Source organism: Orcinus orca, chromosome 2, assembly GCF_937001465.1.
Source record: "Orcinus orca chromosome 2, mOrcOrc1.1, whole genome shotgun sequence".
Lineage (NCBI taxonomy): Eukaryota > Metazoa > Chordata > Mammalia > Artiodactyla > Delphinidae > Orcinus > Orcinus orca.
Window position 1 is genome coordinate 123,469,212 of NC_064560.1, and position 12,336 is coordinate 123,481,547.

The 12,336-nt window shown below is 39.5% G+C and overlaps 1 protein-coding gene across 2 annotated transcripts in view; it reads right to left on the bottom strand.

Moving 5' to 3' along the window:
* The window catches only part of FMN1 (formin 1), a 424,285-nt gene that overhangs the window by 168,398 nt on the left and 243,551 nt on the right, over positions 1-12,336 (bottom strand). For both annotated transcript variants that reach the window (XM_012534548.3, XM_004274037.3), the window contains one exon: positions 4,976-5,063. In XM_012534548.3, the coding sequence (XP_012390002.2) occupies positions 4,976-5,063 (88 nt within the window). The remainder of the gene's footprint in view (positions 1-4,975; positions 5,064-12,336) is intronic.

The following is a 12,336-nucleotide window of genomic DNA, read 5'->3' on the forward strand; positions in this document are numbered from 1 at the left end:
CCCCTGTATTTCCATTTTATGTTTTTGGCACCATTATTCACATTCTTGTTGAAACCAGCAATCCAAGGTACATGTAAGACTTCTCCATCACTGTGTGAATCTCAGGGGACTAACCGTAGCAATCCTCTCTCCAAATATCCCTGGTATACGGTCTCCTCTACGTTTTCACAGACATAAGCTTAGTTCTGGCCTTCGTCATTTATTATGTCAACAATCACCGCCCCTTTCTAACAGATCTAGCCACCTTCAGGACTATTTCTGTTTAGTCATTCAAGAGACCCTGGACAATCGTCACCTAGGTGCCCGGCACAACAAAGTGCTAGGGACACATCAGTGAGCAGTCTCCCTCTTGGAGCTTATATTCTGGTGGTGGATGTAAGTGAGAAGTAGGGGAACAAATAAAATATTAGCTGCTGTGCAGAATATAAGAGAATTAACTTAGGGTGACTTAACTTAGGGAAGAGGATCTGGGAGGGCCTCTTTGAGGTGCGTGGCTGAACCCCAGCAAAGAAAAGAAGCAAAGCTATAAAGAGCGGGGTGGAAAAGCGTGCTGTACCTTCAAAGACACAGAGGAAGGAAAGCACTTGGCCTGTTTAAGGAACCAGAGGACCACTGTGGCTAGAGTGCAGGGAGAGAGGAAGGGAACACAGCCAAGTGAAGGAGGAGGTATGGCTGTGGCCAGAGCATGAAAGGGCTTGGGGGCCAGTCTCCAATGGCCTCAGAGATATCTCTGCACTCAAAATCAGATCACAGCACTGCCCCTTTTCAATGTGAGATTCTGTCTCCCTGTTACTGATGGGATAATGTTCAAGTTTCGTCTGATGATACTCAGGGCCCTTCCTGGTCTGGATGTTACTTGCCTTTCCAGCACTTTGCCCTGAAACGAGCCACATTCACATGTAACGTATACACTCTAGCTGTGCCTCTTTCCACATGGCTTCTTTCCTCAGCTGGAAAAGCTCCTTCTCTGTGACGACCGCCATTTCATCCTCTAAGACTCATCTTAAGTTTGACAGGAGGAGCCAATATGTTGCTCTCTGTTATTTCACAGGAAACTCTATACTGTGATCTCGTGATCCTTTGTACATCTCTCCCACCATCCTGTGAACTCTTGAGAATGTGAGAGTCTGGATCTTACGTGTTGTGGCAGTCATAGTGTCTGAAACAGAACTGGCATTCGGTACATGTTTACTGAGGGAGGGTGGGAAGGAAGGAATAGGGAGGGAGGGAGGGAAAGAAGGATGAAGAAGTTTTGGCCAAGTGCACTGGAATGGAATTCATGACATTCTGATTTCATCTAGTCTAAGGTTTAGTCTATTTAAAATCAAATTAAAATCAAAAATCACTTACTGAATGACATTTACACATGATACATTAGCCCAGTTATTGGTAAATGATGCTTAATTATCAGAGAAATTCTGAGCAAAGAAATGCTACATGTCATAAAGGAACAAGCACTGGCTCTACTATTTGCTATCAGTTAAGACCTTGAGGTACCGAGCCCCCAAATTCCACTTTGAATATACATTATATGCAGTGTCTAATGGACAACAGAGAAGTGCCCATCTTACAAATGAAGAAAATAAGGTTGCTTTTTAAGAGCTGAACAAGTAAAAACTGGATTATCCATCTGTGGGAGGTGACTGTGGGCTGAAACACCCAAAACTATTTTCAAGGCGACCAGCAAAAGGGAAAAGGGCATAAGCAAATATCTAATGCCAAGGAGAGACAAGTGACATGGACATAACGATGAACAGATATGATAAACATTTTTGTCATGACAACGGAAAATTCTCTGATCTTCTCTGAGTGAATATACTAGCTTTCCGGTTTATACATCAGCTCCGTGTAAGTTTGCACTAAAGTGCAAGTTACCTCTGCACACTGACAAAGATGAATGTATGACCAGAAGGCTGAAGAACCGTCTCCCAACCGTGGTCACCTCACCATGGGTGACATGCTGTATGACCTTAACTGGCCGCCAGCTGGCCTGCCCCAGTCAGATCTCACGACAGCTACCCCTCTTACGTTAAAACAAACGTTTAGGTCAAGGTCAGCACAGGGAGTCCTTTCATCAGGATGACAACACAAGGCCAAGTGCATTCCATTCACGACCAGACATGGATTCAGAATGAAATGTACCTGACACAGCCCGGGCTCCTAAGTGACCTTCAGATGCCAGTGTCAGTCAAATGATTCTAAAGAGAAATTAAGCTCGAGTTATACTGCTATATTCATCTGGAATGCATTACTAAATGAAGACATGAAATGGAGATAATTTTTTTTAACTTAGGAGCCAACTCTGTGGTGGATAAGAGATGCCCTGAAGCAAGAGAAAGAATTAAAATGGTGTCCATGAGTCCTAGAAGTCTGTGATGCTACAATCAACATTTCCAGTGCTCAAAATGTAAGGTCACGTCTACTTCATATAAACATGTTCTTGTCCAGAGGAGAATATCGGAAAAGGTCTCGGTGAACCAATCTCTTATTCAAGTCACCATGAACATTCAACCCAACAAGGTTGGAGTGCCATGGGAAGAAGGTTTACAGTCCTGAGATGGTAACTGGAATAGCACATGGCCGGAATGAGTCTGATCCGTATGGCAATCTGATGTGTACTACAACAGGACGTGACTAGAAAGAAATGAGTAAAGTCCGAGGTGCTGTTGACATCGTAAAAGCTCATATCCACAGTGCCACCTGTCACGGTGACGAAACCAAGCATGGTTGATTTTTACCAGGCTTATAAACAGTACCGTGGTTTAGGACAAGACTCTGCCACTATACCTGAAAACTTCCTTTCTATTTCAATGATTGCTTCAAAAAAGTGACTCGCCTTGACAAAAGATTATAAACTTCCCTGCCGATATTTTTTTGGTTTTATTTTTTCATTTTTCATTTGCGTCAGCACCACAGTTTTCTGTGTGAATTTCAGAAATTCCATTCTAGAAGATCTAATATCTAAAGCCACTGAAGAATCCTTTTCTAATTTGGATGGTAGACCTTGCCAGCCACCCTCTGCCCCAAACTCAAATCAACTAGTGCAACACTGTCTGAGGTTTAATATTCACACTCAGGTATTCAGTTCTACTATTAAGCTTAAATATTAAAAACAGACAAGCTTATTTGAATACTCTGTGACTGTCATCTGACTCAGGATATGTTTAGTTTTATGTGGAATTTTAAAAGTTTGTAATAAAGCAAAAATTTTAAGCCCTTAACAAAGCTTTTTTCAGAGGAAAAATAATGTATGAAAGTTTCTTAAGTGCCTTTCAGTTCGAGACCTACGGGTCTTCTGCTGTGTCTCAGAATAAAATAACTTTGAGGCAACACCAACTAAGACCTGAAAGGAAGTGTGGTTTCAGAGTGTCTCCTGTTACACCCAAGCTAAATTCTACTGAAACCATCTAGGAGAGATTGTATTACCACTCAGAAAATATTATCAGTGACATGTCAAAATGAAGATTTACATTTAACTGATGACTGAGAAAGGGGGAGCGTCGTCTTCATGCAAGACGCGGATTTCAAAAACATCAGATTTTTGGGTTTACTTTTCTAGGGCCTAAGAAAAATATATACAAGTAAAATTCCCTCTCTAAATGTCTTATTTCAAACTGAGCCAAAGGAAACCAAGTTGAAATCGCGTCATTTGAAAAAGAATAGAGGATTAAGGAACAGTGACATAACTGAGTTAAGAAGGAGAGTGTTTCTCCATAGAAGCATTCCTGCTAATGAAGAAGAAATGAGGGAATTAGGAGATCATTATTCGGCAAACTTCTAATGAAATAATGAATCTAGGCAAAGATCATTAGTGCCCACCAACATCATAGAGACACACCAGATATTATGTACCTCTTGATAGAGTACACAATAGCATCTGTGAAGTACTCTTCCGTCACTCAGATTAACTCTCTAGATCAAACTAACAGGGGACAGAACCACAGGGGACAGAAGAACGTAATAAGAACCCAGGCAACGCAAACAGCAAAATCTAAAATGTGGGAAATTCCACAGGATATTCTTCTTTTTTGAAGAAACTGGCTTCTTCAAAAAAAAAAAATTATGAAAAAAAAACAAAAATAGAGGATAGAAACCTCTAGGTCAAAAGAAACCCCTGAGAGGGGACTTCCCTGGTGGTGCAGTGGTTAAGAATCTGCCTGCCAATGCAGGGGACACGGGTTCGATCACTGGTCTGGGAAAATCCCACATGCTGCAGAGCAACTAAGCCCGTGTGCCACAACTACTGAGCCTGTGCTCTAGAGCCTGTGCGCTGCAACTACTGAGCCCACGCACCACAACTACTGAAGCCCGTGAGCTCTAGGACCTGTGTGCTGCAACTACTGAGCCCATGTGCTGCAACTACTGAAGCCCGTGTGCTGCAACTACTGAAGCCCGTGTGCCTAGAGCCCATGCTCCGAAACAAGAGAAGCCACCACAATGAGAAGCTCACGCACCTCAACGAAGAGGAGCCCCCACTCACCGCAACTAGAGAAAAGTCGGTGCGCAGCAACAAAGACCCAACGCAGCCAAAAAAAAAAAGAAAAAGAAACCCCTGAGAGATGGACACATCTAAGGCAATGCGTGAAATCTGTTTGGGTCCTCATTCAAACTAACTGTAAATGAATGGACGAATTTACAGACAATCAGTGATATTAGAACTACGTACTTGATGACATTGAGAAATTATTGCAAATGTTTTTAAATGCATGCTGATGGCACTGGAGTTATGCTTCAAGTATCCATATCTTTTCGTGGTGTGTTACCATTTTAAAGGATGAATTATAAAATGTCTGAGAGTTGCTTCATAGTAATCTAATGGAAGGAGGGTGCTTTAGATAAAACAAGAGTGGATTAATGGTTCTGTAGCTCGGTACAGGGATTCACCGTGGCATTCTAATTTTGTATATGTTTGACATTTTTCACAATAAAAGCTGGAAAATTTTAAAGTTGGAAAAAAATGATGAATAAGACTTACCCTGCTGGATATCCTTCATTTCTAAATGCAAACTAGATATCAAGATTCCCACAGTTTGAGATCGTTTTCCATCCAATAACTTGATGATCTGGAATTTTAAAAAATTAACACAAGCTCAAACCACCAATCTTTCAGAAGCATACCAAAAACCTTCATGGTTTTAGACAGTCTGGTAAACTAAACTGATGCTACAGTCACTCTATTTTAATACTTTAATTTGAATATAACTTATCCACAAGTATAGATATTTTAGAAAATAAAGGAAAAACACCACCCCAAATTCCACCAATCTAATACGAGCACTCAAATCTTTTTTATTCAAACCCATCTTAACTAAGTTGTAATTGCAACACATGTACAAGTTTTTATCCAACTTTTCCACTTATCCTTGGCCTGTTTCCACGTTGGACTTCGTAAGACACTTCACAGCCTCCAGCCTCCCTGGCTATAGTGCAGGATCATCTGCTGAGTGGTTTAGGGGAAATATCATTGAGATCTCGACTCCGCTGTTTACCAGTGATATGGCCTCGGAAAAGCGACTTAACCTCTAGGAATTCAACTTTTTCGTGAAGTAGGGCTGACTGTACTTAGTTTGTACATTTATTCTAGAAATTAAATGGCATAATATAGGCAAAGCACCTAAAACAGTTCCTGACACAGACTTATTATTTAAATAAAATTGCTCTAGTCAGGAGGGTTAGGTTGCTTTGTATTTGTGCTATGATTAATATAAATAATACTTTGTACATACAGATTTAATTTGAAATTATTTAGAAGTGGTCTTTTATAATAATGTATGTATACAGAAACTTTTATAATCCTTTTAGAAACTCCAAATACCTCACTGCCAATAATTTCAACCCCTATGAATATTCCATGGAGAACTCATAGCAGTTTTGTCTCTCTCTAAACCAAATCAGCCCCAAAGAATGTATTGCACAGTGGCCACTAGGAGAAAAAAAATTACCTTTTTTTTCTCTCCTGTGGCAGGGCTACAAAAATCAATAGGAAATACGCACAAAACATCACCAAACCTTATGTTTTTAATGCACTTTTCTGGGTAAAATACAAACTAAAGAGCTATGCTTCCTCTCCCACCTATGTATACACAAACTTACCAAAAATGTAGTGAAGATTAAACAGTAACACCTACATTTATATTGATACTAACTAGCTGAGTTGCTTGCTGGTTGAACAATAAGGGATAACGGGAGCTTGCTCCAACCAAGACTGTCTATTTGTCCAACTGTCTAATTACCTATTGATTGATGCTGAATCAATGATCGCCAGCCCTTTATCTTTCTCTGCTCAGCATGGCTACTCTTATCTTACTGTTAGGCCGAAAGTACAGTAAACACTAAGCTTTCATCAAGATAAAAGGAAAATCTGATTTTCAGCCTAATGTGTTTAATCATTTCAACATTAGCCTTAAGGACAGATTCTTGGAGGATACAGAATTGCAGTTTTTAAAAGAAATAAAGAAGGTACTTGGTACTTTTATTTATTTTTTACACGAATGCAAAGGAACAAGATATTATGTATATCAAATATCTTCTTAAAAGATGCAATTTCTGGCTTTTTCTTAGAGAACACAAATTTAAAGTGAAACGATTGTTAAAGTCCAATACAAAATTAAGAAAAACCTACCGAAGCTTCGTGTAAATATTCAGACATGCATTCATTCATTAACAAATATCTGCTGTGCATCTGTTACATGCCTGGCACTGCTCTGGACTCATGCCCTTGACGTCATAAATTTTGTAGACTTTAATGATTTAAAATTGCTGAGAAGAACTAAAAAGGCGAATAAAACCATGACTTGAACTAACTGCAAAGCAAATTCAAAATAAGAAAAGCTTTGGGAATTGACTAGATTTATCCTTAAAAGACCAAGATAGTGACTGAGATACAAGCTTGGTCGTGGCATACACATCAATGTCAAGGAGACAGGCACAGGAATCAAATTTATGACAAGAGGACAACTGGGTTGCAAAAATGTCTTCAAACCAATATTCACCATGCTATCCAGTTAGGGTTCTGAAAACCCTGGGTAACACATGCTACCTACGGGAAAAACAAGGTTCAAATTCAAGGTTTTCTAACAGCTAATTAAAAGAAAGCAAGAGAGTAACCACAAGAGAACAGAGAGAGAGGGAGGGACTGAAATTGAGATTGAGGTTCTGTCTGTCATTGGATAAAAGCAAGTAGCCATCACCAAAAAGTGTACAAACAGTAAATGCTGGACAAGGTGTGGAGAAAAGGGAACCCTCTTACACTGCTGGTAGGAATGTGAATTGGTACAGCCACTATAGAGAACAGTATGGAGGTTCCTTAAAAAAAAAAAACTAAAAATAGAACTACCATATGGCCCAGCAACCCCACTCCTGGGCATATATCTGGAGAAAACCATACCTCGAAGAGATACATACACCCCAATGTTCACTGCAGCACTATTCACAGTAGCCAAGACATGGAAGCAACCTAAGTGTCCACTGACAGAGGAATGGATGAAGAAGACGTGGTACATATACACAATGGAATATTACTCAGCCATAAAAAAGAATGAAACTCTACCATTTGCAGCAACATGGATGGACCTAGAGATTAATTACCATACTAAGTGAAGTAAGTCAGACAGAGAAAGACAACATATATCGCTTACATGTAGAATCTAAAATGATACAAATGAACTTATTTACAAAACAGACATGGACTCACAGACTTCGGAAACAAACTTACGGTCACCAAAGGGGAAAGGTTGGGGGGAGGGATAAATTAGGAGCTTGGGATTAACATATACACACTACTATATATAAAATAGATAACCAACAGGGACCTACTGTATAGAACAGGGACCTCTACTCACTATTCCGTAATAACCTATATGGGAAAAGAATCTGAAAAAGAATGGATATATGTGTATGTATAACTGAATCACTTTGCTGTACACCTGATACTAACACAATATTGTAAATCAACTCTACTCCAATTTAAAATAAAAATTAAAAAAATAAAAACAAGCAAATCCATCCCCACTTCATTGTTCAACCAGGCTGCCCTGCGGAAAGGATGTTACCATCCTTGCAATTCTGTTTAATAACCTGGCACGGCAAGCGTTTGGAAAGAAAGTGTCTGTTACCTTCGGCTGGACTGAAACCTTAAGAGTTTCCTGAAATGCGGTGCTGCTTCCTAAAAAGGGGGTAGGCAGTGCTCAAGTCAGAGCATTTGTATTCTCTTCCCTATTTGTGTCAAATTCTCTGTCTACCTCTAACTAGACCTTTAAAAAGAGTCTCTCTTCAACTGTGGAATAACACCAGGTTTCTCAAAACCAGCTAAAATGGTAGGAACACAATGGACACGGAATGGATATATGCCCTAAGCCCTCGTCGTTTCTTTTGTTTTCATGACTGAAAGGTTTAGTATTTTTATTTAACTACAGTAAAAAAAAAAGAGAGAGAGAGAGAGAGAGAGAGAGAAAGGAAAACATGAAATCTACCATATTAACAACATTTTAAATGTACAGTACATCACTGTCAACTATATGCACACTGTTGTACAGCAGACGTCTACAAGTTTTTCATCCTACATGATGGACACTCTAGACCCCTTGAACAGCTGTACTCCATTTCCTTCTCCCCCTAGCCCCTGGACAGCTTTCTGCTTCTACAAGTTTGACTGCTTTAGATACCTCAAGTAAACAGAATCATGAAGTATTTGTCCTTTTGTGACTGGCCGATTTCACTCAGAATAACATCTTCGAGGTTCATACATGTTGTAGCATGTGATAGAATCTCCTTCCTAAGGCTGAATAACATTCCATTGTGTTTGTGTGTGTGTATATATATATATATGTGTGCATATACATATGCGTATATATGTATTCCATTGTGTGTGTATATATATGTGCGTATTGTATGTGTGTGCATATATATAAATATATCCATCAATGAACATTTAGCTTATTTCTACTTCTTAGCTACTGTGAATAATGCTGCAGTGAACAGGGGAGTGCAAATATCTCTTTGAGATCTTGTTTTCAATTCTTTTGGATAAATACCTAGAAGTTGGTTGCTGGACAATGTGGTAGTTCTATTTTTCTAATTTCTCAGCATCTTTACCCACACTTATTACATTTTTGTTTTTGATAACAGCCATCCTGCTAGGTGTGGTTTTGATTTGCATTTCCCTGATGTTAGTGATGTTGAACATCCTTTCATATACCTGTTGGCCATTTGTAGGTCTTCTTTGGAGAAATGTCTATACATGTCCTTGCCCATTTTTTTTTCCTTGCCCATTTTTAAATCAGGTTTATAAAAACTGAGTTGTAGGAGTTTCTTACATATTTTGAGATATTAACCCTTTATCAGACATACGGTTTGCAAATATTTTCTCCCATTCCATATATATCCTTTTCATTCTGTTGACTGTTTCTTTTGCTGTGTAGATGCTTCTTAATTTGATATAGTTCCACTTGTCTATTTTTGCTTTTGTTGCCTGTGGTTTGGTGTCATTTCCAGGAAATAACTAGCAAGACCAATGTTATGAAGCTTTTCTCGTGTTTTCTCACAGGAATTTTACACGTTCAGATCTTACATTTAAGTCTTGAATCTACTTTGAATTGATTTTTGTTTATGCTGAAAGATAACCGTCCAATTTCATTCTTCTGCATTTGGATATCCAGTTTTCCCTGCACCATTTGTTGAAGAGACTATCCTCTCCCCATTTTGTAGTCTTGGCACTCTTGTTGATGATCATTTGACCACATTCATGTGGGTTTATTTCTGAGCCCTCTCCTCTGTTCTCTTGGTCTATGTCTGACTTTATACCAGTACCATCCTGTTTTGCACACTGTACAACAGGCATACCTCGGAGATATGGCAGGTTTCGTTCCAGATCACTGCAATAAAGTGAATATCACAATAAAGTGAGTCACACAGATTTTTTGCTTCCCAGTGCATATAAAAATTATGTTTACACTATGCTGTAGTCTAATAAATGTACAAGAGTATTATGTCTAAAAAAGCAATGTATATACCTTAATTAAAAATAGTTTATTACCAAAAACTGCTATCACTTGAGCCCTTCAGCAGGTGGTAATCTTTTTGTTGGTGGAGGGTCTTGCCTCAGTGCTGATGGCTTCTGACCGGTCATGGTGGTAGCTGCTGAAGACTGGGGTGGCTGTGGCAATTCCTTAAAATAAGACAGGAATGAAGTCTGCCACATCCATTGACTCTTCTTTTCACAGACAACTTCTCTGCAGCCGGCAGTGCTGGCTGATAGCACTTTACCCAGAGTAGAACTTCTTTCAAAATTGGAGTCAATCCTCTCACACCACGCTGCTACTTTGGCAACTAAGTTTGTGTCATACTGTAAATCCTTTGTTGCCATCTCAACAGTCTTCACAGCATCTTCACCAGGAGTAGACTCCATCTCAAGAAACCACTTTCTTTGCTCATCCAGAAGAAGCAACTCCTCATCTGTTCAAGTTTTATCATGAGATTGCAGCAATTCAGTCACCTCTTCAGGCTCCATTTCTAATTCTAGTTCTCCTGCAATTTCCACCACATCTGCAGTGATCTCCTCAAAGTCATCCATGAGGGTTGAAATCAACTTCTTACAAACTCCTGCTCATGTTGATATTTTGACCTCTTAGCATGAGTCACCAATGTTCTTAATAGCATCTAGAATGGTGAATCCTTTCCAGAAGGTTTTCAATTGACTTTTCCCATTTCCATCAGAGGAATCACTATCTATGGCAGCTATAGCCTTACAAAATGTATTCCTTAAAGAATAAGACTTGAAAGTCAACATCACTCCTTGATGCATGGGTTGCAGAATGGATGTTGTGTTAGCAGGCCTGAAAACAACATGAATCTCATTGTACATTTCCATCGGAGCTCTTGGGTGACCAGGTGCACTGTCCATGAGCAGTAATATTTTGAAAGGAATCTTTTTCCTGAGCAGTAGGTCCCAAACGTGGGCTTATAATATTCAGTTAACCATGTTGTAAACAGATGTGCTGTGATCCAGGCTTTGTTGTTCCATTTATAGAGCACAGGAAGAGTAGAATTAGCACAATTCTTAAGGGCCCTAGGATTTCTGGAATGGTGAATAAGCACTGGCTTCAACTTCAAGTCACCAGATGCATTAGCCCCTAACGAGAGAGTCAGCCTGTCCTTTGAAGCTTTGAAGCCAGGCTTTGACTTCTCCTTCTCGAGCTATGAAAGTCCTAGATGGGATCTTCTTCCAACAGAAGGCTGTTTCAGCTACACTAGAAATCTGTTTAGTGTAGCCACCTTTATGAATCATCTTAGCTAGATCTTCTGGATAACTTGCTGCTTCACCTTGCACTTTTACTTTATAGAGATGGCTTCTTTCCTTAACCTTCATGAACCAACCCCTGCCAGCTTCAAACTCTTCTTCTGCAGCGTTCCCACCTCTCTCAGCCTTCATAGAATTGATGAGAGGTAGGGCCTTGCTCTGGATTAGGCTTTGGCTTAAGGGAATGCTGCAGCTGATTTGATCTAGCTAGACCACTAAAACTTTCACCGTTTCACTCTCTTATCATCTGTGTGTTCACTGGAATAGCACTTTTAATTTCCTCCAAAAATTTTTCCTTTGCATTCGCAACTTGGCTAACTGGTGCAAAAGGCCTTAGCTTTGGGCATATCTCGGCTTTCGACATGCCTTCCTCAGTAAGCTTAATCATTTCTAGCTCCTGATTTAAAGTGAGAGATGTGTGAATCTTCCTTTCACTTGAACACTTAGAGGACATTGTGGGGTTCTTAATTGGCCTAATTTCAATATTGTTGAGTCTTAGGGAAGAGGGAGGTCTGAGGAGAGGGAGAGAGATGGGGGAATGGCTGGTTGGTGGAGCAGTCAGAACACACCCAACATTGATTCAGTTCCCCATCTTATATGGGCGTGGTTATGGTGTCCCAAAACAATGACAGTAGTTACATCAAAGATCACTGGTCGCAGATCACCATAACGAATATAATAATAATGAAAAAGTTTGAAATATTGTGAGAATTACCAAAATTGGACATGAAACGAAAATGGCACCAATAGACTTGCTCGACACAGGGTTGCCACAGACCTTCAATTTGTAAAAGCTGCAGTATCTGCAAAGCACAACAGAACAAGGGTGCCTGTGGCGTGTAAAACTTCTAACTTAGGAAGTGGAGGACACTACCAAACAAATTACAAGAAAAAGAATCAGAAGTAAAAAAGGGATTAAAAAGCCCACAAAGAGTAGAATACATATTTTAAAATATTCTTAAGTCCAATATGCAAAGTGACTAAAAAAAAACAAAAACAAAAACAAAACAAAACACGGAGGAAAACAACACATTAGACTT